The sequence below is a fragment of the Bidens hawaiensis genome, unplaced genomic scaffold, assembly GCF_021521415.1.
Source record: "Bidens hawaiensis isolate Kalapana, Puna unplaced genomic scaffold, B.hawaiensis_p1.1 tig00012594_1, whole genome shotgun sequence".
In the NCBI taxonomy this organism is placed as follows: domain Eukaryota; kingdom Viridiplantae; phylum Streptophyta; class Magnoliopsida; order Asterales; family Asteraceae; genus Bidens; species Bidens hawaiensis.
The window spans coordinates 498,173-525,219 of NW_027492034.1; the positions used below are offsets into that span (position 1 = coordinate 498,173).

The 27,047-nt window shown below is 38.1% G+C and overlaps 2 protein-coding genes and 1 long non-coding RNA gene across 3 annotated transcripts in view; 1 reads left to right on the forward strand and 2 right to left on the reverse strand.

The window, feature by feature from the left end:
• Positions 1–6,491, reverse strand: part of LOC143541440 (uncharacterized) — a 288,504-nt gene extending 282,013 nt beyond the window's left edge. Inside the window, exon 1 of the long non-coding RNA XR_013136755.1 lies at positions 6,482–6,491. This is a non-coding gene — a long non-coding RNA (uncharacterized LOC143541440). The remainder of the gene's footprint in view (positions 1–6,481) is intronic.
• Positions 6,492–9,159: 2,668 nt separating this feature from the next.
• LOC143541441 (putative protein S-acyltransferase 22) lies at positions 9,160–12,170 on the forward strand. The gene is made up of 9 exons (XM_077034271.1): positions 9,160–9,257; positions 9,556–9,672; positions 9,785–10,117; positions 10,355–10,423; positions 10,498–10,569; positions 10,674–10,802; positions 10,875–10,955; positions 11,089–11,271; positions 11,357–12,170. The coding sequence occupies exons 1-9, from the start codon at positions 9,216–9,218 to the stop codon at positions 12,074–12,076; spliced, it is 1,746 nt and encodes a 581-aa protein (XP_076890386.1). The 5' UTR covers positions 9,160–9,215; the 3' UTR covers positions 12,077–12,170.
• Positions 12,171–12,176: 6 nt separating this feature from the next.
• LOC143541442 (uncharacterized) lies at positions 12,177–13,882 on the reverse strand. The gene is made up of 2 exons (XM_077034272.1): positions 13,369–13,882; positions 12,177–12,759 (listed from the first exon to the last, which is right to left on the reverse strand). The coding sequence occupies exons 1-2, from the start codon at positions 13,880–13,882 to the stop codon at positions 12,308–12,310; spliced, it is 966 nt and encodes a 321-aa protein (XP_076890387.1). The 3' UTR covers positions 12,177–12,307.
• Positions 13,883–27,047: the final 13,165 nt, after the last annotated feature.

The following is a 27,047-nucleotide window of genomic DNA, read 5'->3' on the forward strand; positions in this document are numbered from 1 at the left end:
AAACATGTAATTAGAGTATATAATATTATAATGAAAAATATATTTATTCATTCCTTTAATTATTATTTTCTACTTGTTAAAACACTAAATCAACTAATAGTGATAAAACCAATTAAACGCTTTCATATGTAAATATTTTTATTTTATTTTAGGGTCAGCTATTTTATAAAAACGAACAAAAATAAGAATAATGAGAAAGATTTATATTGAAAGAACACTTGTAAAAAATAATAAAAAATAAAAAAATTATAAGTCAAAATTAAAAAACAACGAAAAAAGTAAACACACAAAAATGTTTCTACCGTCTTTCTCTTTCTAAGAAAAAAACAATATTGAGAAAAAAAGATCATTGTGTATTCATATTTATCATTGTTTTTATTTTCGACATTGATAATGTCTTTTTTTTTGAAATTATGTCTTTATTTTTTTTGATATTGTGTTATAATACTCAACATTGTGTTATATTTTGTTCGGCATTGTGTTATATTTTGCGATATATTGTGTCTTTTTTTATTTATAATTGTGTTTTTTTTATTTTTCGTAATTGTGTCTTTTTTCTCGGCATTGTGTCTTTTCGTCATTTGTTTTTTAACAGGAATGACAGAGGAAACATTTAAGTTTTTTTTTTATTTTTTTTGTTTTTTATTTATATTTTAAGTTATGATTTTTTTATTAAATTTTTTGAATTTTTTTGGGTTTTTTTACAACAAATCCTTCTCACAATTCTCATTTTTGTCTCCTTTTACATTTTAACATTTCCCTTTATTTTTAATCAATTTTATATTATATCAATATATTATAGTCAGTGTTATAAAAATCGTTAGTCGCGCAGTGGGGTGTGGGCTAGCGATTAATAGCGATTAATCGTATCGGACTTTAATATATAATTTACATTTTTATATACACACACACACACATTTTTATATGTAATTTTCAGTTTTATACATGCATAAACACATTTTGACCGGAAATTGGCTGGAGTCTCACCGAAAACAGCTTGTTTATCCTGGAATCTCGCCGGAAACCGCTGATTTAAGTCAAAAACTGCCTATTTTGGTCGTATTTGACCATTGACCGATTAATTATCCGATTAGCCCAAAATTAATCAATAAAGTGGGGACTAGCGATTAATTATGAATTAATCGACGCCTAGCAAGGATTTTTTCAGTACTAATTATAGTTACTTTTAAACATATTTTGTTTTCTCTTATGACTTTGAAAATATAATATTTTATAAGGGGTCATGTCAATTCTCCTATTCTCCCAACATCGTTAAATTTCTCATTTTAACATCATAAACAAATTCCAAGTAAGAAGGTAAACCAATTACACTTAAAATGTAAGAATAAATATGTGGATATATATATATTTATGTATGGTCATCATTATCATTTATATAATAATAGATCAAAATTAATTGAATCATACCTTATTAATAATTAGCTAGGTAATTTTGATGATTCATATTAACCTTTCTTGCTAATTAAAGGTTTCCCTTTGAGTGTATATAAATACATGGAAGAGATTAATTAACATCATAAGAAAACATAACCCTCACATTAAATAATTCGTGACCCCTATATCTCTACATAATTCGGTTTCCTCAAGAACCTTAATCCCCATCACTAATATACATCCTAAAGGGGAACTCGAACAAGCTGACTATCATGTTGTCTGGAGCATTCTCATCAGCCATGGCTACTTTCTCTGCTGTAACAGGTATGTTTTAGTTATAGGTTTATCATACATTCATGTTTTCTATTACATACGTGAAGAACTGATCAACATGTGGTATCAGAGCGATGTTGATTAATCAGTTTTTCATGTTTTCCATCAACTCAGGATCTAAACCGGAAAACATGGACTAAAACCTGATAAACCCTAAGATAATTTTCGTATTTTTATTAATTCATTTTTTATACTGAAAACCATATATAAATAAACCCTAACAATTTTTCGGTTTTAAAATTCGTATCTGGTATAAACCCCAGTTATTTTTTTCGAAATCTGATAAATTAATGATGTTCATAATCCTCATCACAGTTTTTTGAATATCTCAAATAATCTGGTTCAAAATCTGGATTGTTATAATGTTTATCCAATAATTCTGGGTAAACTTATTTTTTCGAATTCTGGAAAATTAAAATAACAGTTTTTTTTTCAAATCTGGAAAATTAAAATAACAGAATTATTTTAGATAATAATCAAATATTAGACAAAAAAAAAACCCCTAAGAAATCAAATCAAACCTTATCACGTAACTGTTTATGGACTTAAGGGTGAACATGTTTACGGTTAAAATAGTTTCCGGAAAACACGGAGTTTCCGAAAACATTAAATCCCGAAAAACACATCAAACCAGAAACTTAATTCCCGAGATTAAAATTTTTTCTATGAACAGTACACTAAAAATTAATGTTTTGTAAAACACTTAAAATATATATATATATATATATATATATATATTAATTTTACAAAACATAGAAAAGGCTTAGCTTGAATAAATTTGTTGATGTAAACTTCTGCCCAAAGGTGATGCATTACATCTAACGTATCATTCAAGTCTAAATACAAGCTGTGTTAGCTTTTTGCATAACATGATTTAAATGTATTACTTATGCCCCAAGGTGATGTGTTACATTTAAATCAAGCAAAAACTAACTTGTGCATAATTAAAATGATTGTTTTACTTCTGCCCAAAGGTGATGTGTTACAATTGTTTTGCACATATACTTAAATAAAATTTAATTCTGCCCAAAGGTGATTTATTTTTTATTTAAGTAGAACTTTTAATTAAAGTAGTCTATTAGTATGATGTTAATAATAGACATTTATTATCACAGCTTCATAATTTTAAATGGTCATTATCTATGTCTGCCTTAGTTTATTTTCCCCTAGATCACTTTAAGTTTCTTCTAGTTTAGTATCTTAATATTCTCATCTAATTTCCATTAACAGCTCCAAATGGTGGAATTACACCATTAACTGGAGATAACTTTGCTTCCTGGAAGGAATCGCTTATCCTTAATCTCGCCTTCCTAGATTTCGACTATGCTCTAATCGAGGATGAACCTCCAGCATTAACCACTGACATCACTCCTGCTCAGCATTTATTGTTCGAAAAATGAAAGAGATGTAACCGCATCTCTCTAATGCTTATGAAAAACTCCATTAGCATGCTAATAAGAGGATCCATTCCAGATTCTGAAGATGCTAAAACCTATCTGGGTTCTGTGGAGAAGCAATTCAAATGAACATCTAAGGCGCATGCTAGTACTTTTATTCTCAAGCTGATGACTACTAAGTATGATGGAAGGAGTGGCATTCGTGGGCACATTATGATGATGAACGACATGTCCCATAAGCTGAAGGGATTAGACATGGAGATCAGTGATGGTTTTCGGGTGCACTTCATCATGACTTCTCTTCCGGCTGCCTATGAAGCTTTCAAGAATAATTACAACACCCAGAAGGAGAAATGGACTATGAGTGAGCTGATTGCTATATGCATGCAAGAGGAAGAGCGTATGAAGATGTATAAACCTGAAGTTGCTTACCTTGCCACCAATTCCAATAAGAGGAAGAACACTCATCCAAGAAAGGAGTTTGCTAAAGTTCAGAAGAGTAATACAGGTGCTTCATCCAGCTCTCAGAACTCCACTGGAAAGCTTTTCTGCAAGTTCTGTAAGAAGTACATTCATAAGCAGAAAGACTGCCCAGACTTTAAGGAATGGCTGACTAAGAAAGGTAATGATCTCTTTATGATACTTGAATCCTATAATTTAACCGTTCCTAGTAATACATGGTGGTTTGATTCTGGTTCTATGGTTTATGTGACCAATTCTACTCAGCGATTCCTTTCAATCCGGAAGCTGGAAAGAAACCAAAGAACACTAAGACTGGGGAATGATAAAGAACTTGAAGTCAAGGCTGTGGGAACTTTACAATTAATAATGAAAACGGGTTTATGCATTAAACTTTATGATACCTTATGTATTCCTGAGATCACTCGGAATCTTGTATCAGGACCAAAGTTAGACATGGATGATTTTGATGTTTCTCATGGTCATGGCAAACTTACTATTTCTTTTAATTCTCAAGTGTTTGGTTATGGCTTTTTGGATGGTGGTCTTTATAGATTAGAACTAGATGATAATTTTTCTAAATCTTTGTTATCATATAATATTAATGAATCACTCACAAAGACTAAAGAGAAACGAGACTTAGAGACTTCTTCTATGTTGTGGCATCAACGTTTAGGCCACATCTCATGAGACCGGTTAGCTTGAATCGTGAGAAGTGAATTCTTACCACATCTCGATTTCACCGATTTTGTAACACGTGTCAAATGCCTTAAAGGCACAATGATATCAGCAAATAAGAAAGGTGCCACTAGGAGCTCTAATTTATTAGAACTCATTCATACTGATATTAGTGGCCCTTACCCCATTGCTGGCATAACTGGACATACTTCATTTATTACTTTCATTGATAATTATTCCTGCTATATGTACCTGTATCTCATTAAGGAAAAATCTAAATCTGTTACAACTTTTAAAGATTATAAAACTGAAGTTGAAAAAAATTAGATCGTCAAATAAAAGTTGTCAGATCAGATAGAGGATGTGAATATTATGGAAGACACACTGATGTGGGTCAGGCTCCTGGTCCATTTTATGAGTTTTGTAAGGGTCATGGGATCGCGAACCAGTACACCATGCCAGATACCTCAGCAAAATGGTGTCGCTGAACGGAGAAAGCGAACCCTTATGGATATGGTACGCAGTATGTTAGCCAACACTAATTTACCTCTAATCCTCTGGACTGAAACCTTAAAAGCAGCCGTTCATATACTCAATAGAGTTCCTTCTAAGTCTGTCCCTGAAACTCCATATTAACTTTGGACAGGAAGGAAACCGAGTCTTAATTATATGAAAGTATGGGGCTGTATTGCTGAGGCAAAACTATATAACCCTTTCCTACAAAAACTTGATCCTAAAATTGTTACCCGTTTCTTTATCGGGTATCCTAAAAAATCAAAGGGTTATCGTTTTTATTGTCCTTTACATGTCATTCGTATTGTAGAAACCAAGCGCGTCGTGTTCCTGGAGGATTACAAGATCAGTGGGAGCAGTACTAACCCTTATGAAGAATTGCAAGAAATACAAGATGCGGGGGGAGACTTGTCGATTATTGTAACTTCGGTTATTCCTCTTGTACCGAATGCAATTGAACCTACTGCATCAACTTCTCCACACTCAGAACCCGTTATAATAGAAAATGAAGGCACATCAAACACTCAAAACCAAGATAATGCTGAACCTGTTAATCAACTCAGGAGGTCATCTAGGTCCAGAAGACCTACTAACTTTGATGATTATATCACCTACCTGACTGAAGTTGACGCCGAAAAGCTTAATGATCCTATCTCTTATAATGAAGCCATAAGCAGTGAACAGTCTTCTGAATGGAATAAAGCGACGAATGATGAGCATGACTCCATGAAGAAAAACGACGTTTGGGATTTGGTAGAATTGCCCGACTGTGTCAAACCCGTAGGATGTAAATGGGTGTTCAAAACTTGATCCAAATGGGAACGTTGAACGCTATAAAGCGAGATTAGTTGCAAAAGGCTACACTCAGAAAGAGAGAATTGACTATCAAGAGACCTTCTCACCTGTCTCTCGAAAAGATTCATTAAGGATCGTTATGGCCCTAGTAGCTCATTTTGATTTAGAGCTGCATCAGATGGACGTAAAAACCGCTTTCCTTAACGACAATTTAGACGAAGAGGTGTACATGAAACAGCCTGAAGGTTTTACACCTAAAGGTCAAGAACATCTAGTTTGTAAGCTGAAGAAGTCAATATATGGGTTGAAACAAGCATCACGTCAATGGTACCTAAAGTTTGATGAAGTCATGAAGAAACAAGGTTTTGTAAAGAATCAAGTGGATCAATGCACCTACCTCAAGATTAGTGGGAGTAAATTTACTATACTTGTCCTTTAAGTAGAAGATATTTTATTGGCAAGTAATAGTTTAGACATGTTGCATGATTCGAAGCGATTACTCTCTCATAACTTCGACATGAAGGATCTCGGAGATGCTTCTTATGTTATTGGCATCGAAATTCACCGAAACAAACACAGAGGGATCTTAGGATTATCTTAAAGGGCCTACATTGATCGTGTCCTTACTCGTTACAAGATGCAATATTGTAACCCAATTGCAGCTCCATTAGTTAAATGAGACGTTTTCGGTGCATTCCAATGTCCGAAAACAAAGGTTGAAAAGGAGCAAATAATAATGATACCTTATGCATCAGTAGTCGGGAGCCTTATGTATGCTCAAGTTTGTACTCGCCCAGATATTACTTATATTTCTGGAATGTTAGGCCGTTATTAGACTAATCCTGGCCTTGAACAGTGGAAAGCAGCTAAGAAGGTGCTTCGTTATCTGCAAAAGACGAAAGACTACAAACTAACTTATAGAAGAAGTGATAATTTAAAAGTGGTAGGTTATTTCGATTCTGACTTTGCTAAATGCAAAGATAACAAGAAGTCCACTTCGGTGTATATCTTTATGTTAGCAGGCGGGCCCATTTCATGGAGGAGTCATAAACAGCAGCTAACGACAACTTCCACTATGATGGTAGAATATATAGCTGTTTATAATGCAACCTGTTGTGGAATGTTGCTTAAAAATCTTATTTCTGGATTCAAAATAGTCAATTCAATTTCTAGACCATTGAAGCTTTATTGTGATAATTCAGCTGCCGTTAGTTTCTCGAACAATAACCAGTTCGACTGGAGCTGGTTTATATCTTGATACAAAGTATTTGTTCGTGCGTGAACGAGTTGAGGAAAATAAACTTTGTATTGAGCATATTAATACAGATAATACGCTAGCGGATCCGATGACTAAAGATCTCCCATCTAAAGTTTTTGAACAAGATGTTGCTAATATGGGATTTACTGAAGACCATATTTAATTGCATACTTTACTTATTTATATTTTATTTAATAACATTTTCTCAGTTTTGATTTTGTATGTCTCTTAATATGTTCTGCATGCATAATGACATATAGACAAATTAGTATACAAATCAAATATTTGAAGGACTTACTTACAAATTTTGATCATACCTACTTGGGTTTTAAACAAGGACTGAAGTATGATTAATGGGGGTCTTGAGCTGATGTTCAATTCAATGATTGTATTTCTTTGCTTCAGTTTGACTTTAAAGCTAATGCAGACTAATCTAACGCTCATAATAAATGATTATTCAGCCAAGTAGGAGAATGTAAGAATAAATATATGAATATATATATATATATATGTGTGTGTGTGTGTGTGTGTGTGTATGGCCATCATCATCATTTATATAATAACTATTATAATTACCCGCGCTTTGCTGCGGGGTTAAAAATGTTTGGCATTTTATTTTTGTATATGTCCGGTTGTTTATTTTTTGTTTGGAAAAGAAAAAAGAAGCAACAAATTTTATTAGTGGCAATCTATTTAGAGAGTTATAAACTCTGGTTTGTTTTGTTAGTTGGGGTTGCAAAAATCTTCAACTGAATAAAGCAATTAACAAATAGCATAAAACATGTTTAAAAATTATTGAAGACTTGATGATGTGTTCTGAGTGTGAAAAAATTTTGTAGTTGAAATTTGACCCTTTGATGAATAGTCATTTATGAGAGGATGAAATATGTGGTTGAGATTTTTTATTTTGATGAATATTTACTTTTGGGAGTAAAGGAATGTGAAAAAATTTTGTGGTTAAAATTTGATCCTTTAATAAATAGTCATTTATCAGAGATGAAATATGTGATTAATATTTGTTATTTTGATGAATAGTTATTTTTGTGAGTGATGGAATGTTTGCTTTTTAATATATATATAATAGATCAAAATTAATTAACACATACCTTATTAATAATTAGCTAGGTAATTGTTAATGGACCATATTACCTTTTCTTGCTAATCAAGGGTTTCCTCTTGGGTGTATATAAATATATGAAAGAGATTAATTAACATCATAAGAAAACCTAACCCTCACATCAAATAATTCGTGACCCTTATATCTCTCCATAATTTGGTTTCCTCAAGAACTTTAATCCCCATCACCAATATACATCCTAAAAGGAAACTCGACCAAGCTGACTATCATGTCGTCTGGAGCATTCTCATCAGCCGTGGCTACTCTCTCTGCTGTAATAGGTATGTTTTAGTTATAAGTTTATCATACATTCATGTTTTCTATTACATACATGAAGAACTGATTAAAATAACAGACCCAAGTTTTGAACCAATACATTATCTTAAATATATAAACTAAGCTTTTAAAAGTTCATCTTTATATATATAAATTAATGTTATCAAATATTTGATATGTAAATCTTATAAAATAAGGATATATACTAAAAATGAATATCCATTTTAAAAAAATATATATTATTTATAATTAAGAAACAATTTTATAGTAAAAAATAAGCAGGTCATGGGTCTCACCAAGCCCATATAGCTTTTAAACGGGCTACAACATCTCATTTATTTGTGAAACATTTTTATCATCAAACCCTAAGTATATAATTAATTTTTTAATAATAAATAAAATAAAAATAAAAAATATATATATAAATATTAAAAACGAAAAATATGAACAACTCCGTGGGGTTATATTTAAATTGTAAGAACAATATAAAAAGTTGTAAATATATCATTGTGAAAGGAGGATTGTTGTGGAAGATGGAAGAAAAAGGAGCATATAAATGAGCAACTACAAATGCGTGTGACCTGTGCTTCACATGATTAGCCCATTAAAAAAGAGTATCATGACCTTCCAGCAAAAGGTTAAACAGAAACAAGGTAATAAAAAAGTAACTTATAATAATATTTAATAATAATAATAATCTAACTAAAACAATTTGTAGTTAATTCCCGGTGTTGTTAAAGGCAATGGTCCTTGATCCTGTTCCCTGAATCCCTCTCACCTTCCCCAAGACTCAACAAAACCCAACTCATTCTCTCACTACAATTTAGAACACCAGACAAAGGTTTGCAGTAAAAAATTCACATTTTCAAGAATACTTTTATCTTAAAATTCAAGATTTCATAAACTTTCAGTTTTGAGCTCAACAAACCTCAAACGAGAGGAAATTCATAGTTATTTTTTCAAGCATCCCATAAAGATTTTTGAGTTTACAAAAATGAGGAAACATGGCTGGCAACTTCCATATCATCCTTTACAGGTGTGTGTTTAGGGTGAAAAATTTACCAAATGGTGCTTGATTTCACCATAAAGTTTTCATCTTGTTGGGTTCTTGTTGGGTATTTTGGAAATTTAGCTTCTGGGTGTTTTAATGTTTGATCTTGACAACTTTTTCCCACTAGTATCCATGTCATTGTTGAATCTTGAAATTTTAACTGGTTTTCAAGATTCACCAATTTCAGCTAGTATCTTCATCTCCTACCTGCCTTTTGGAAATTTAGCTTCTGGGTGTTTAGGGTTTTCAGTAATTTCACTTTTTTGGTTGTTATTTTGTGCAGGTAGTAGCTGTTTCTGTGTTTCTTGCATTGGGATTTGCTTTCTATGTATTCTTTGCTCCTTTTGTGGGGAAGAAGAAGATGTATGAATATATTGTTATGGGGGTCTACACTCCTCTAGTAAGCTCTCATTTATCTCAACTGATTCTATATGTTTCCATCAACAATTTTTTGGGCCCAAAAAGCCAAATATGATTGTAAAACTTGAGTCTGTTGTTTATTATCTTACCAGATTGTATGTGCATTTGGGTTGTATATTTGGTGTGCTGGTGCTGATCCAGCAGACTCAGGGGTTTTCAAGTCTAGAAAGTATCGTAAAACCCGTGACAGCGAAACGAATGTTCGAAAACAAGGATCCAAACACGGTGGAGAATCTTTAAGTAAAGACCTGAACGATGATAAATCTAGAACTGAAAATGCCACGTCATCTCCGTCTTGTTTTATGGCTGTTTTGGGTTTGATTCCTTGTGCAATCACGTGCCATTGCCCGAGAACAGGAAACGAGTCTGATGAACACCATACAAGTGAAGATGGCATGTTCTACTGCAGTTTGTGTGAAGTTGAGGTGGGTTTGACTTTTGAGGTCAAAAGATCAATTATAATTTTCTCAAAATTCGAAATAAAATGAACAAGTAAATCAAACTGTGTTATATAATGTTGTCGGATGCAACAAACAGACTGGTGAAAGAGTTGTAACCAACTTTAAACCTATTTATTTTGACATTCAAAAGTCTAAACTTGACCCGTAAAGTCAAAGTCAAAATTATTAGACCTTCTAATATGTTGTTTGGTTTTCTTGCAGGTTTCCAAGTATAGCAAACACTGCAGAGTCTGCGACAAATGTGTCGACCGATTTGATCATCATTGCAGGGTATACTGTTGTAATTATTTGAATACATATTTTACAGTTTTACCTTCCGGTTGAATAACTGTATATTTTTGCAGTGGCTCAATAACTGTATTGGAAAAAGAAACTATAAAAAGTTCTTCACACTTATGGTCTCTGCTCTTCTGCTGGTAAGATCCAACCTGTGAGATATATCAGATATAGATGTATTGACTTTTAGTCAAAATTCCAACATCTAACACAGGTTTATGATGTTTGACTTTGACAAACAAAGCTTATACTCCAATGGTCAACCGGAATCGTTGTACTGATAAGTTGCGCCATTGACCACAAAAGATACACATCAGAAATATCTTCAAAGTTAGGAAGCAGCTTCACATTAGCACCTTATGTTGCAGTTGTGGTTAGCATCTAATTTGACTTTTCAAAATTTAAAATTGATAACCTTTGACTAATACTAGTCAAAATCTGACAGGCAGTATGCACTATTTTGGCAATGATTGCAACACTCCCACTGGTCCAGCTCTTCTTCTTTCACATACTTCTCATTAAAAAGGTAAACTTCATTAATACCTACCATTTATTTTATCTTGCCCTCATGTGTCAAGATAATGGGCGGGTCAGTTAGGTAACAGTCAAAACAACGTTTCAGTTCGAAACGGGCTGACTGTATACACTTATGGTTATAGGGAATTAGCACATACGATTACATCATAGCATTAAGGGAGCAGGAGCATCAAGAATTTGGGGGCCCACAAAGTCCTCAAATGTCGCCAGCTAGCTCGCTCACGGGTTTCAGCAGCGTCAGTTCGTTTAATACTTTCCGCCAAGGAGCTTGGTGTACGCCTCCACGTCTGTTTGTTGAAGATCAGGTAACCTCTATATCCCATATTTTTGGTGGGTCGGGTAACTTTATCTAGGCGTGTTTTTGTTAATTGTGTGTTTTGTTTATTACAGTATGATGTGGTCCCACCTGAGACCAGTTCAGTTAGCTCGCTAGGGAAAAAGGTTCTTGATGATCCCATCAAGAAAAAGAACCCGGCGGCTGTGAAGATAAGCCCATGGACCTTGGCTCGTTTAAATGCAGAAGATGTCTCACGGGCCGCAGCAGAGGCCCGAAAGAAGTCAAAGATCCTGCAGCCTGTGCCAAGAAAAGAAGTTGGTCAAACGGGTTCAAATTCAAATAGGCTCGAAAGGGATAGAAGCTTTGGAAGAAGTGACCGCCACATGTCTTCCTCAAGGATAGGAAGCAAGCAGCATGTGCATGTAGCTGAGAGCAAAACTTCTAGAAGCTTCAGGAATGAAGATAGAACAAAAGACGGGATTTTTTCTCATTTGATGCCTATGCAGCTTGAATCTCATGGTGTATTCAGAGCCATTGGTTCATCACCAGATAGTAGCCTAGACTCGCCTAATATTCAACCATGTATGGTTTCATCAGGAGCAGATGTTCTAGTCTCTGGTGCAACTGAGAAGCAGGGGATCGTGCCCTTTAATAGATCGATGAGTGACGGATATGATGCATCGGGTGGGGAAGATAGTGACTGGGTCCCATCACGATCGGTGGTCAGATCTGGAAACACGAGTGCTCGCCTCTTTGATGCTGATAAAGATGACAGGATAGCCAGACTAAAAATGCCTTCATCCTCAAAATTTAGCTACCCGAACAAAGGCTAGATTTGAATCAGATTTGAAAATTGACTTGTCTGATTGAAAAGTCAGATTCTTTAACATATGTTTTAAGACAGTTAAAATGATTATCTGCAGCAGACAGTAGTTAACATATTCCCATTGCTCTTATAACATCATAACCATAATTTACATCATACAGTAGTAATTTGAAACTTGTATGTTCTCATCTGCAATTTGACTGTACCAACAGAACCATAACTCTAGACATAAATGACACTAATTTGTAAAAACAGTAACAACATGAGGGACCTTCTCATTATCAAAAGGCAAGCTGACATACTCTCGTGCAAATTCCTCAGCAATTTCAATAGCTAATTCACCATGTAAAGCCTTACAATACATATACAACACAGTATTTGCAGATGTATTGTAAAGCAAAAACAAAGTCAAGACGCTTGTACCAGTAACCAACTGCAAGACAAAAGGCCAGCTCTTCCATCCATTCACAGCATCAAACTGCATCACGTTGTTCGAGTTCATCCACATCCAACACCCAATCAAAGCCCCAAACAGCAACAGTAATGACAACGAAACAGACTTCATCCCTTTAACTAAATAAGAGCTCCGCCACAACGGCTCAAACCCCCATTTGGATTCCGTCACAACAACCACACACGCCAGTGACCAATTCACTAGGAAATAAATCATGAATAAACCTAAACCTAGAGCTGCATCATATTAGATACAATGTAATTAGTACATTATAGAGGAAGTAATATGCAAACATAAACCGTACAAACCCTAATCACAAATACAACTAATACAAACATCATTTACACAATTACACGAGGGGTGCAAATAAGTTATCGATAAAAAACTTGAAAATGAGCCATATCGAGCCCGAGCATCAAATAAAGCTTCTTTAATTATCGAACCCCAGCCTTGTATGGGAAGCTCGTTTAGGCACATTAAGTACTAACGAGCCTAGTGTATTTTTAAGTTTTACCTTTTTTAAACTTCTAAGTATCAATTAGATACTATACAACCAAGCTCAAGCTAAGCTTTAGCTCATTTAAGGTACCGCACACAAACTTGAGCTGAGCTTAAGCTCGTTTAAGGTTTTCTTTTCAAAATATATAAATAATTAAAATGTATATAATTAATTAATAAAATAATAAACGAGCCAAGTTCGAGCTCAAGCCTAGTCAAGCTCACATCTTGCACAAACCCTAATTACAAATGCAATTTCACTCTACAACCGAACTCAAGCTAAGCTCCGCTCGTTTACACCCCTATTTTACACGTCATTTACACACACACTTTAGAGTTAATCTCACCAATCACCACGCAGAACAGCATAAAGTAATACGAACTATAATCGATCACAAACCCTAGGTTATCCCCCATTCTGATAATCACCGCAAAAAACAATACAAAAGTCAAGGAAATCAGAAACAAAATAAGCAGAGGCGCGAGTGAGGTCAACACGAGCGGTAAAAAGGAGTAAATCAGCGATTTGACAGCAGGAAAGAACTTGACGGGTCTACCGTAGAAGCCGTGGAAGGTGCTGTAGGTGATTGTGGCGAGGGCACCGAGGAAGAAGACGTAGACGAAGAGAGCGTAGAGGATTGTTGGTAAGTGTTGCGGAAACGACGTCGGATCGAGGGTGATGAGGAACTGGGTGGAAACGACGTCGGATTGGGTGAGGAGGAGGAGGATGATGAGAGAGAAAGAGAGGGGGAGGAGGAAAACGACGGATAACGCCAGGAAGTGGCGGGAGTGGGCGTTGACGATGCGTTTGGATTCGGATAGGACGCCGGAGAGGTTGAGTGTGGGTGTGGGTGTTGACATGGTGGGTTGAAGGTGGTGACAGATTTTGTTATTATTGGTGGATGCTCGGGGTTGGGGTTTGGAGTTTGAGTCTACGATTTGGTAACGAGATAAGAGTAGGGGGTGTTTGTGTCTGTCCACGTGGCAAGATAGATCACACGTCATGCACCGTAGCTTCTTAAAAAAACCCTTTTACCTTTTGACAAGATAGATGTCATTAGATCATTTCCATTGTCAACCCGATCTAAACCCTCATTAATTTTTAAAAGTGTTTCGATTAGATCAATGATATATATATTTTTTTAATCGGGTCATGAAATCTTTAAACCAAGTCTTACTGATTTTTTGTACATCAAGAAAGAAAATGAAGGATAAGATGTCGGGGTCAGAATTTGCAATATATGTAGTTAAATTTAAAAAACATTAATTATATTAAAAATTAAAAATAAAATTCATGTTACCACTCAGCGTCAACTTAAAAAAAAAGATAAAAATATTTCCTATGTGAAATAAAAAAGAAAAAGGCTAAAAAATATGTGTCTGGAGCATATTTGTGCAGTGCTGGGCCGGAGACTCTCTTCAGATTGAGCCCAAATTTTTTTTAATTTTATCAAACATGAAAGTTGAGTGACTTAATTAAAACACTTTTTAAAATTGAGTGACCTAATTGTAACACTTTTGAAATTTGGTTACTATTTTATGAAATTGGCTCTTTAATAAAAAAAAACTAAATTTTCTCTTATCAACAACCACAATCCAACATAATCTAAATTTTCAGTTTCATCCACAATCCAACCTAAACCAACATTTTTGTTATGTAAATTTAATTTATGATTATTTAATACGTATAATTAAATAATAAGTTTACGAAACAATAATATCATGTTGGAAAACTAATAAGAAAAAAAAACATATTTCTAAAAGAACCTCGTTTAAAATAAAATTTATATTGAAGTGTTTAGGAAAAAAATACGGTTTTGTGTTTAGATTTTTTTTTAAAGCTAATAATTTAAGTTATTAAACAAAAACTAATTTCTATATTGTATTAATTGTTAAAAAAAATACACCATGAAGAAGTAATTGCATGGCACATGGCATAAAAATGGAGGTTGCCTATGGGAATGGTCTTAGGAGTGCAAACAAAGTCGAGTTGTTTTGCGTTACGCGAGATCAGACTGATACAGAGATTGAAATGAGGCGAGCTTTTCTGAGAAGCAAAGCTTGTTAAGTTATCGAGCTCGAGGTTCACCCTTGTACGGGAAGCTCGTTTAGGATTGTCGAGCTTTAACAAGTCTTATGTGTTTTGAAGCGTTACATCTTCTCGACTTCTATGTATTAATTTCACACCGCACAACCGAGCTCAAGCCAAGCTTTGGCTCATTTAAACTACACGAGCTTAGTGTCAAAGCTTGGGTTTAGTTATGGGGTGACCGAAGCCATGGACCCAAAAATTATCGGGTCGATGATTTGGTTTGTGTTGGTGATTCGGTTCGGGTCGGATCAAACAATAAGACATCCATATGTATAATTTTTCTTAATTTTATTCAAACGATTTTTCTTACAATAAAAAAATAAGATAACTTTTTAACCAACAAACACCTAAAATATTCATAATAATGCGAGAGGAAAGGTGAGTAGGGATGAGGATGAGGTATTGGCACCGTCGGTACTGAATCAGTACCAAAGTTTTGAGTTTCGGTACCGGTACCGGTGTTTCCCGAATTTACCTTCAAAACCGGTATCGTACCGAACCGAATATTTTGGTACCGGTATCAAAAGTTTGTGGTTTTCGGAATCAGGATTTTAGTGTCACACCCCGACTCAGGGCCTGGGTGCGACACCCATTAGTTGGTATCTGGTTTTGAAAATATATAAGAGTTTTGGGTGGTTATTAGTGGAAGTCTTGTAATTATAATATTCATTTATAAAATGTCGGGTTAGTATGCCCGTTTGTAAAATATCAGCGGAAGTCTTTTCAGATAAAATATTATTATATTGAAATTTCGGGAGTTGAATACCCTTTTGATAATTTAAATACATATCTTTTGAAAATATCATTCTTTATAATATTATGAATAAAATATATGAGCCATCAGATTATCTCTAATGACTATGTCTCCAATCTTCTATCAGTCTTGCCTGTCAGTTCTATTCTTTACAGTTCCCTGAAATGTGGGGAAAAATACGTCAGCACACAGCTAGTGAATGACGCTGATTCAATAATACCAATGTGTAAACAATAACAATACCTTTCTGACAATACTCATTAGGCACCCAACTCAATTAGGTTACAATAACCTAAGTACATGTATAATTAATCATACACACAATATCATTTCTCTGATCAGTCTCGTAGACTACCAGAGGCGTGTTTGATGATATGCATGGCCTCGGGGAAATCCGAGTCACCATGTATGTATGGATCCAGACACATGTATACTCTTAATTTGAGTATGTCCGTTTCTCATTATTGTAACACAAAGTTTTAAAGATTCGTAAATCCCATGCAAACCGTCCAGACTCTAAAAGAGTTATAAAAGTTTGGGGCGTATTCACCTTTTATGATTGCAAATCAGTTTCTGACACTGATTCCTGTATATTGATCAGTTTTGGTTACTGACCCCTCTATGTAAATCAGTTTCTGTTACTGATTCCTGTTTTTGTTTTCAGCTTTCAGATTGATTGATTGGCTGTTATCTCGGATCTATAGTACGAGTATAACATTTGTATAAATATCTAGATCAACGATCTAGCTTCAGACCCCGTAGTTTGTTTTGTATAGCTTTAACCTTGATAATTTATTTGTTTGTACAAAACATATGGACATTTAGTCCCTTTGTTTATTTATTAATTATATATCAGGTTTTTTCTTCAGGAAGAAACATTTATACCAGGTTTCTTTTTCAAGAAGAAACATTACTTTAACTATAACCTATGTGAATGAATAGTATATTTCTTAATTATTAAGAAATACTATTTAACTATAACCTTTTTGCACATAAGTGATTGTGTTTCTTAATCGTGAAAAAACAATAATTTAACTATAACCCTTACTTATGAAAAATTATATTATACTTAACAGTGATCAAGGTCCGGGCTATACCCTCGACTATGGTCTAAGCTATTATAATAATTATATAATAATATTTAAACAGAATCCTTACCTCACACGGGTATTTGGAGTTATATGCCTATGACTGATCGAGTGGCACTTCTATTCTATATTGCGTTCTATAGCTGAATCCTTCAGAGCTTCGGTGTTTGGCACGTTCCACAAGGTCGGCACGCAAAACGAGGCTTAGTGTGTGTGAAAAATGTGTGTGTTTGTGGTGTGGAATGAAATGCCGATCACCCCCCCCCCCTATTTTATAGCTGAATTTGGATACCATCGCGTAGCGCGATGGCCCTTTAGCTTAGGGCATCGCGTAGCGCGACGCCGCAGTATAGAGATACTGCCACGTATTGACACGTGGTTATTTGTTTGTTTCCATGTGGGATGAAAATTCTATTCCTTATTTATACCCATGGGGAATGCTTTCCTTTTGTTCCATCTTTCCATGTGGGATGGAATTTTCTTATTTCCTTAACATAAGAATGCTTTGTTTTTCTTATTTTATTCTTCCCATTACTTGCCTTTAAAATTATTTTTAATCCTTCAACTTTCAAAGTTGACATATTTGGTCCAAAATAAATATGGGTTTTTCCTAGATGTTACATTTTGGTACCGGTATTGTACCGATCTCATCCCTAAGGGTGAGTACCTAGACGAAGAATTGCAAAGACCTAAAATATTTATAAAAACAAATCGTTTACTGATCGACTACTATTTTGTAACTTTTGTTTATAAAAACAGCGAGGTTTTATAAAAAAATCAAACGACGGGGTATTATATATAAAAAAAAGAAAATCAGTGGTGACCGTTAGCTTTTTGGAAAAATATATTGGGGGTGACCGCGTTTAATACCTATAAAAATTTTGGGGAAAAATCATGAAATTTATCCTATTAACCGAAAAACGGCAGTGACCGGGGCCATCCTAGGCCCCCAGAGAGCTGCGCCACTGCACGAGCTCAAGCTGAGTTTCGGCGCGCTAAAGTTTCTTTTTAAAATATATAAAACTAGTTTTTAACCCGGCACAGGTTGGTAAATCCGAACGTTGGTAAGACACAAGTATTACCGGTCCTAAGTGTTGAGGCGGTAAGTGGACGTGAATTCGGTCAGTTTCTGTTACATGTGTTATTGTACGGAAACTAAAACAAAAAAAAGTTATAAAAATTGAGACGGAACATTGGAATAGCGTTGGTCGGTGAAACTTGAGCGTTGGTAAAACCCGAGCGTTATTGGTCCCTGGCGGTGAGTATATGCAAATTTGGTTGGGTTTTTCACGTTAGTTATAAAACCGAACTAAAAAAAGAATTGTCATTCGGTCAGTTTCGTTATGGTACTATAACTAAAACAAAATGCGCTAAGTCTACGCAAATTATGTCAGTTTTTATCACATCCGTTACGGTATATTGGTATTTGAACTAAACTAATAAAAAACAAACATAACAAAGATAATTAGAAATATAATTATCAAAGTTTAAAACAAAAAACAAACAAAAACAAAACAAATCTTGGTCCAATAGAATCTTGCCAAATGAACCAATCATAGTCCAGCGTCACCAAACTTCTCTCTTATATATATATTAGTAATAGTAATAATAAAAAACATACGTAAATTAATAAATTAGGAGTCAGTCGTTACACTATTTTAATATGTGATTTGATTCTTTGCATTTACCAACGGGTCATAATTAATAAATTATGAATTCTTAATAGGCCAAGCTAAGTTTTAACTAACGGGGCAAAATAAGTTTTTTTTTCTTTTTAGTTTGTAATGGGACACATTAGTTTTCTACTAACATGTTTTTTATAAATTATTTTGTTATTTTAATATGGTTTATTTTACCAACGGGTCAAATAGGTATTTAAATAACATGTTTAATTTTTTTTTATAACGGGTCATGAAGAGGTATGTACCCGTCTCAACACCGAGCAAGGCGGGTCAACCCACAAGATATAGACAAGAAGCTTGAAATCAAGATATTATGAAGGCACAAAGCCAAAACATACGCGCATGGCGCATACAACATATGCTCATGCATCACATGCTCAGGCATCATATGCCCAGGCACCACACATGCTCAGGCATCATATGCCCAGGCACCACAGATGCCCAGGCATCACATATGCTCACGCATATCACATATGCTCGTGGCGCATCAGCGCGCGGCGCATATCACATGCTCGTGCATATCACATCTGCGCATGAAACATCTGTGCGTGAGAATAAAGAGAAGACCTCGCGCATCCTCAGGATTGGCGCATATCACACATGCACATAATCAACCTCGTCCTTATCCAAATCAGGATTAGGGCAACCTTGATTGTGCACGTCAGACAACCTTCCAGAAGGTATCTTTTTAAGGAATAAGAATATGCTGATGTTGACAGCTGCCAATGAAAGGTGGACAACTCAGCAAAACCTATGTGCTACCACGTGATTATAACCAATGAGAAAGCACCAGGTGTCCCAGAGGACACGTGGCGCAGAGCAATTGGAGGAGGCCAACAAGGCTGAGCCCAATCAGTGGAAACCCTAGCACTATAGATACAGCATCAACTCCACAAGGAGAGACATTCAATCATATTCAATTACATTCAATTACAGAGAGTTACAGTCAGTAACACACACAATCACATCCAATCACATCCGATTACAGGGTATTCAGCTATTAAGCAATACTCTTCATATTTCCTTACTCAGATATTATTATCTTCTCCCACAAATACTTATTCTCACACCGGAGGGTTACCCCAAAGAGGACCCCTCTGTCCCTTTCAGAGGGGTAAGTTTACGGTGCTGTTCATTTTGTAGGTGGAAGAACCCAGATCCAAGAGAAACCATCGGTGAAATAGCATAATCACACCCGAGGAAAGTAGATCGTCTACCAGTGAGTCGATCCACGCTTCTTCATTGGCGCCATCCACTGTTACAACGGCAACAAGATCTCATCAGATCTCTATAAAAAACCAATTTTCACCATGGTTTCTGGCGTTCGTAACGTTGATCAAGTTCTGGAGGATATTGAACGTGAGGATGTTAATGAGGGACAACAGTTTCTGAGGGCGCCGCGTGATTCTACGCGCGCCACCAGTAACCGTCCTTTCATCACAACTCCTCATGGCCAGACTGAAACTCTTCCAGACGATCTTACGTTACAAAATCTTGCCGGCGCGAAACAAAAAGGACCAATGGGTCCAGAAGATGAAACACAAGACCCCAAAGAATGGCTCATAAACGAGCAACGACGTCTAATGGACAAGTATAATGAGATGGTCAAACAGAAAAAGTTAGTCGACTTAACACAAAGGCAAGCGTTTGATAAGCAAACTGTTCATGGAACAAAAAGGGCGCGCGCGCCGGAAGAAGGACATTCTGTTCACACTGCACACACTGAGTTCAGTGATGAAGAAGTGCACAGCATGAGGAAGACGCGAGATACTCATGCAGGAGGCTCACAGCTCCGCGCGCCTGTGAACATGGCGCCTGGAGCCAGAGCCGATCTGGATCTGCACATGCCGTACAGCCCACCAGTTAGAGGGCAAGTGGACGTAACCACACCGTATAGACCAGCCATCTTGGTGAAACATTCAAAGTTCACTGAGCGCATCGCGAAGGCTCCCATCCAGCACAAAACCAAGATGAAAAGTGGTTTGGGTAAATATGACGGCACAACAGATCCAGACGATTTCTTGCAAGGTTTTTACAACACGGGAAACCTAGAGAGCTGGACGATGCCAACATGGTGTCACATGTTTGCTCGCTGCCTCACGGGCGCGGCGCGTGTCTGGTTCGAGAGCTTGCCGACTGGGCAAATCGATGGGTTCGAGGAACTATTGGAAAAGTTCCAAGCCCACTTCGTACAGCAGCGCAGACACACGCGCGACCCTGATGACATCATGCACCGCGTGCGCAGGAATGATGAAACGATTGAAGACTACATAACACGTTTCAATCAGGAGTCTCTGGCAATCGGAGGTATAACTGAGCAACTCCTGCGCGTGGCCTTTATACAAGGCGCGCGCAGTGATCAACTCCGCCGAGCTCTCGTAAGCAGAGATGGCATGCCCACCACGTGGGCCAAGTTAATGGAAGCATCGCGAGTTTTCGCGAGAAATGAAAAACAAATTGCCCAAGATAGGGCAAGAGAAAGAGCACATCAAGCTGAGTCACCGCGCAGCAAAGAAAAAAGGGGAAAACAGAACTCTGTATGGTCCAGGTTGCAACCAACCAGTTTTTCTTCCGCAGAAAAACAGGCGCAACCAAGCTCACCCCAGCCCCAAAAAGATGTTCGTAATCGCGGGGAGGGTGACAAGAGGGAAGGCGGCAGAGATCCTAACAGACCTCTGCCAAGAATATGGACTCCCCTCACTAAAACGCCTTCACAGGTGTTAAGCACTGAGAATGTCCAATTCAAAAGCCCCAAGCCACTACACTACAAGGGACCATCAGACAGTGGCAAGTACTGTGAGTTTCACAAGTCCACAGGACACAACACCGATGCATGCCACCACTTGAAGGATGCAATTGAAAAGGATGTGAAATCAAGCAAGCTGGCTCACCTGGTAAAAAACTCAAGACCAGAAAATGAACAACCAGAAGGAGCCTCTGCCAGCAAAAAGTACAAAGAATCTGTGTAGCCGAGGGAGGAAGGCAAGGGCAAACATCAAGAAAGAGAAGCGCGCAAATCCAAGGAGATTGGCGCGAGCAACAAGTAATCTTCCCAAGAATCAGGGGAGGCCCTTCTATCAGCAGTCCTCTTGTCATCACTACACATATTGCTCATTACGAAGTGTCAAAAGTCCTGGTGGACACTGGCAGCGAATCAGACATCATGTATGAGCAATGTTTCAGAAAACTGGATCCGGCGGACCAAGCAAGGCTTGAAATTGTGAATGCACCAATCTCTGGTGTTTCAAATGAAATCATTCATCCCCTAGGTCAAATACAATTTGAACTAACCATGGGGGATGAGAAACACATGCGAGCCGAAGTTGTTAACTTCTTGGTCTTGCCCACCACTTCTTGCCACAATATGATCTTGGGTAGGGGAACGATTGCCCAATTCAACGCCATACCGTCGCCAGCGCACGGCGCATTGGGGTTCCCAACACCAACAGGTGTAACTTTTGTATACCGGGATCATTTGTGTGCAGTGACAAGTACTCCGCGGGAGAGGAGAATGAAACTTCCAATGGCAGACAACGCGCCAGAGGAATGGATTCTCAACCCAAAATTCCCGGAGCAGAAGATCACAATTGGCGCAACGATATCAGACGACACAAGGGTGAGAATGAAAAGATTGCTCACAGCATATATGTCGGTCTTTGCGTGGCAACACTCTGATATGACTGGGGTTCCGCGAGACCTGGCACAACATTCTCTCAACACGTTCAAGTCTGTAGAGCCAATTGCTCAAAAGAAGAGAGTCATGGGGGATGAGAAAGCGAGGGCCATGAATGAGCAGGTTGAGGATCTACTGCGCGCAAACATCATCCGCCCGATACGATACCAGACGTGGGTAGCCAATCCTGTGATGGTAAAGAAAAGAAACGGGTCGTGGAGGATGTGCATTGACTTCAAGGACCTCAACAAAGCGTGCCCAAAGGATTGTTACCCCTTACCAAACATCGATGCAAAGGTGGACTCCGTGGCGCCATTCAAGCTCAAATGTTTCCTGGATGCCTACAAGGGCTATCACCAGATTCAAATGGCACCACAAGACGAGGACAAGACCGCATTTAGAACCGACAAGGGTGTTTTTTGCTACACAAAGATGCCCTTTGGTTTGAAGAATGCGGGCACCACCTACCAAAGACTTATGGATGCCGTTTTCAGCGAGCAAATTGGAAGAAACCTAGAAGTCTATGTGGATGATTTGGTGATCAAAAGTAGGAAAGGAAAAGCAAATGCTCAAAGACATCGAAGAAACCCTTGGGCGCCTAAAGGAAGTTAATATGAAGCTCAATCCGAGCAAATGCACTTTCGGCGTACTAGAGGGAAAATTTCTAGGTGTAATGGTCACCAAGGATGGTTTCAAGGTGAACCCTGAGAAGGTGGAGGCCATCCTTGACATGCCCTCGCCATCCACCATGAAAGAGGTCCAGAAGCTGAATGGTAGATTGGTTTCAATCAACAGGTTCCTAGCGAACCATGCAAGCAAATCTACCCCATTTGTCAACACATTGAGGAATTGCTTAAAGAAAAGCCAATTCAAATGGACTCCTGAGGCCGAGCAAGCTTTCAGGGAGATAAAAGAATGTTTGATAAATCTGCCCGCGCTCACAGCTCCACTTCCTGGTGAAACTTTGACATTATACCTATCAGCAGGAGAGCGCGCCATCGGCGCAGTATTATTGGTGGATCGCAAGGGAATCCAAACGCCAATATACTATGTGAGTCGGGTGCTGACAGATCCTGAGACGCGCTACTCCATCATGGAAAAGTTAGTTTTATCACTAACACACGCGTCGCGCAAGCTTCATAGATATTTCAATGGTCATCCCATTGAAGTTCTGACTGGTTACAACATCCAGCAAGTTTTGCGGCGCCCCGCGCTCTCGGGAAGGCTGACAAAGTGGGCGCTGGAATTAGGCGAGCACACGATCGCCTATAAGCCCCGTCCAGCAATAAAGGGACAAGTCTTGGCTGATTTCATTGCCGAGGTCCCCGAAGGAAAAATTGAAGAGGCTCAGCGCGAGGTAGACCCTCCGCGAGCCAATGATGAAGAAAATGTGTGGAGATTGTTCACTGACGGAGCTTCAAACAACGAAGGGTCTGGCGCAGGCCTAAAACTGGTGGATCCAGAGAATCATGAATATACTTACGCCATCAGGTTGGACTTCAAAAGCACCAACAATGAAGCTGAGTATGAAGCCCTGCTGGCTGGCCTGCGCATCGCGCAAAAATTCGGAGTTAAAAAGCTGGAGGCCCATGTTGATTCATACTTGGTAGCAGCACAGGTCAATGGCCTTTATGATGCCAAGGAGAACACCATGCCTCTGTATCTAGAGCAGGCGAAAAAGCTCATCGAGCAATTTGACTGCTTCAGACTCATTCATATCCCGCGCAGAGAAAACAAGTCTGCTGACGCGCTGAGCAAGATGGCATCAACCAGCTTCGATCACTTTGGCAAAGATGTCAGGGTGGAAGTAATGAGCAACCCGTCGGTGGGAGCGAAGTCTGTCCTTGTAACTCATACAACCCCTTCGTCATGGATAACTCCAATAATGGAATTCTTGAAGGAGGGAAAAGTACCAGACGATCGCGCACAGGTGAGGAAGATAAGACACAAGTCGCAAAACTATGAACTCCTTGATGGCACATTATATTGACGCTCTTATCTTGGGCCGCTCATGAAATGCCTAGATGCTGAGGAGGCAAGTTATGTGATCAGAGAGATACACGAAGGAATCTGTGGAATACATGCTGGCCCGCGCATGGTGGTTGCCAAGGCAATGAGCGCATGTTACTATTGGCCAGGCATGTACTTGGACGCTCTAAAAGAGATCCAAAAATGCAAAGCATGTCAGAGCTATGCGCCAAACACCATGCGGCCAAAGAACAACTTGATTCCAGTGACCTCTGCATGGCCTTTCCACAAATGGGCAATCGACATTGTGGGTCCCCTTCTGCAAGCGCAAGGGCGGGTAAAATTTTTGGTAGTGGCAGTAGACTATTTCACGAAATGGGTTGAAGCCAAGCCACTAGCAAAAATCACAGCCGAAGCGATGAAGCAGTTTATCTGGAGCCACATCATATGCCGTTTTGGCTTGCCCATGGAAATTGTGAGCGATAATGGCAAGCAATTCACTGACAAGAAGATATCCAGCTGGCTCAAGGAATTGCGCATCAACCAAATTTTCACTTCAGTTTATCACCCTCAGGGGAATGGCCAAGTGGAACGCGCTAACCAAAGCTTGCTGAATGGGCTGAAGAAAAGGTTAGAGGGAGAATCCCATTCTTGGGTCGAAGAGCTACCTAATGTCCTGTGGGCACACAGGACATTAAGCAAAACCAGCAATGGCGAATCCCCGTTCAGCCTAACCTATGGAACAGAGGCAATGATTCCAGCAGAAATTGGATGCCCATCCCATAGAGTGCTCATGATGAACAAGATTTATAACGAGCGTGAAAGGAGGTTGGATCTTAACTTACTTGAAGGGCGCAGAGAGGCGGCTATCATCAGTGAAGCCAAATACAAGAAAAAACTAGAAAAATATTACAACCAGTGCGTGAAAGAATGCCACTTTAAGAAAAATGATTTTGTCCTTCGAAACAATGAAGCTAGCCGCGCGATACCAACGGGAAAAATGTCCCCCAATTGGGAGGGACCATATCAAGTCTTGGAAGAATTGGGAAAAGGCGCATACGCCTTAAAAGATTTGAATGGAAAGAGGATCCCGCGCGCATGGAATGCGGCACAGCTTAGAAAATGTTTCATGTAAAGATGTCAAGTTTGTAATCAAGGCTTTTTAAGCCATTATGAATAATGATACGCGCTATCTTCTCTTAATGTGGATTCTATTACCTTTTGCATACATGTTTCACACTTCCCTTTATTAGTTTTGAGCAATATGACAACATTGTATTGACATCAAAACGAAATAAAAACGAAGTAAAACATACATGCGCGAGCTTCAAGCTCAAACGCGTTAAGGAGTCTTAACTCTAAAGCGTCAGGGCCTTAGCCCAATTCTATTACCTTTTGCATACATGTTTCACACTTCCCTTTATTAATTTTGAGCAATATGATAACATTGTATTGACATCAAAACGAAATAAAACGAGGTAAAACATACATGCGCGAGCTTCAAGCTCAAACGCGTTAACGAGTCTTAACTCTAAAACGTCAGGGCCTTAGCCCAATAATGTGAGCCTTAGCTCAAATCACTCACAACATCCATCCTACATACTGCGCAGCCTGACCATAAAACACCTAAACACAACTAAGGCAAAGCAAATGCCAAAACATAGTTGTTAAGGTCTCAGGTTGGGGTCGCGCATGAAATTGTAGTGGATATCTGAGTAACACATTGACACGTAAAGGCTAAAAAACTCATAATTCCATAAATGCGCGATAACGTCGCGCAAAAGAGGAATAATGAAAACGCCAAGACACGTGTCAACAAAATCAAGATATGGCAAAATCACTTACAATATGACAAGGGTTAAGTATAATAAATTCCTTACAACCTTGTTCTTATTCCAACGTGCAAGCATATCTTATATTCAACATGCAATATAAAGAGATGAATGGGGAATGCGCAAGATGCGAAGAAGGGAAAAACAAAATTTCATTCCAAAGCATTGAAATTTACAAGTTTACAAGATGAGATACAAACTACAAATAAAAATAAAAAACATGAAGGGCTTCTCAAGTCTCCACGTTGACATCAGCCTCTTCATCATCCTCATCATCGCCCTCAGCATCTGGCACAGCCTGCTCCTCATCATCTCCAAACTGACCATAGTCAAGTTGTTCATCTTGAATGGAGTCTTCTAGCACAACAGTGTCAGGAGCGGATCCTTTGGCCACGCCAGAGCCGCTAGCAGGAGCAGCATTCCCCGCGCCATCATCGCCGCCACCAGCCCCTTCGCACTCGTCAAGTAATTTCTTTAGCGCGCCGAGGTCGGGCTGGTCAGCAAGCGCGGATATCTGCAAATCATAAGGAAAAGTATGAGTACAAAAATACTTGGAAAATAAATCAAAGTAATCTCATTAAAGTTAAAATACCTGCCCAAGGATGGGAATGGGAGTATTTAAATACTTCTCCCCCATTGCGGCCATGTCCGCGCAGGCAACGTCGCTCTGATAAGGGTAATCGGATGGGTTCTTCTTCAGCATCCCATATTCATAGCCATCCTTAAACCCTTCAGCTCGACCAACCAAGCGCGCGGCAGCGTTGCAATCCATCACAAGGGCCTGAAACTCGTCTGAATATTTCATCGCATAAGCGCAACGAGTCATGCCCTGTGAGACTAGCCATTGGCGATCCTGCGCGAGAGAAGAAACAGTCGTCTCGAGGGCAGGAACCTGAGAGTTTAACAACTCAAAAGTCTCCTTGGTCTTTTTTAGCTC

Excerpts from the sequence above, each read along its gene's own strand:
- LOC143541441 (XM_077034271.1), top strand. The coding sequence starts at position 9,216 with ATGAGGAAACATGGCTGGCAACTTCCATATCATCCTTTACAG. Across the intron at positions 10,118-10,354 it reads GCAGTTTGTGTGAAGTTGAG|GTTTCCAAGTATAGCAAACA; the intron begins GTGGGTTTGACT and ends GTTTTCTTGCAG. Across the intron at positions 10,424-10,497 it reads GATTTGATCATCATTGCAGG|TGGCTCAATAACTGTATTGG; the intron begins GTATACTGTTGT and ends ATATTTTTGCAG.
- LOC143541442 (XM_077034272.1), bottom strand. The coding sequence starts at position 13,882 with ATGTCAACACCCACACCCACACTCAACCTCTCCGGCGTCCTATCCGAA. Across the intron at positions 12,760-13,368 it reads GCTGTTCTGCGTGGTGATTG|CTCTAGGTTTAGGTTTATTC; the intron begins GTGAGATTAACT and ends AATATGATGCAG.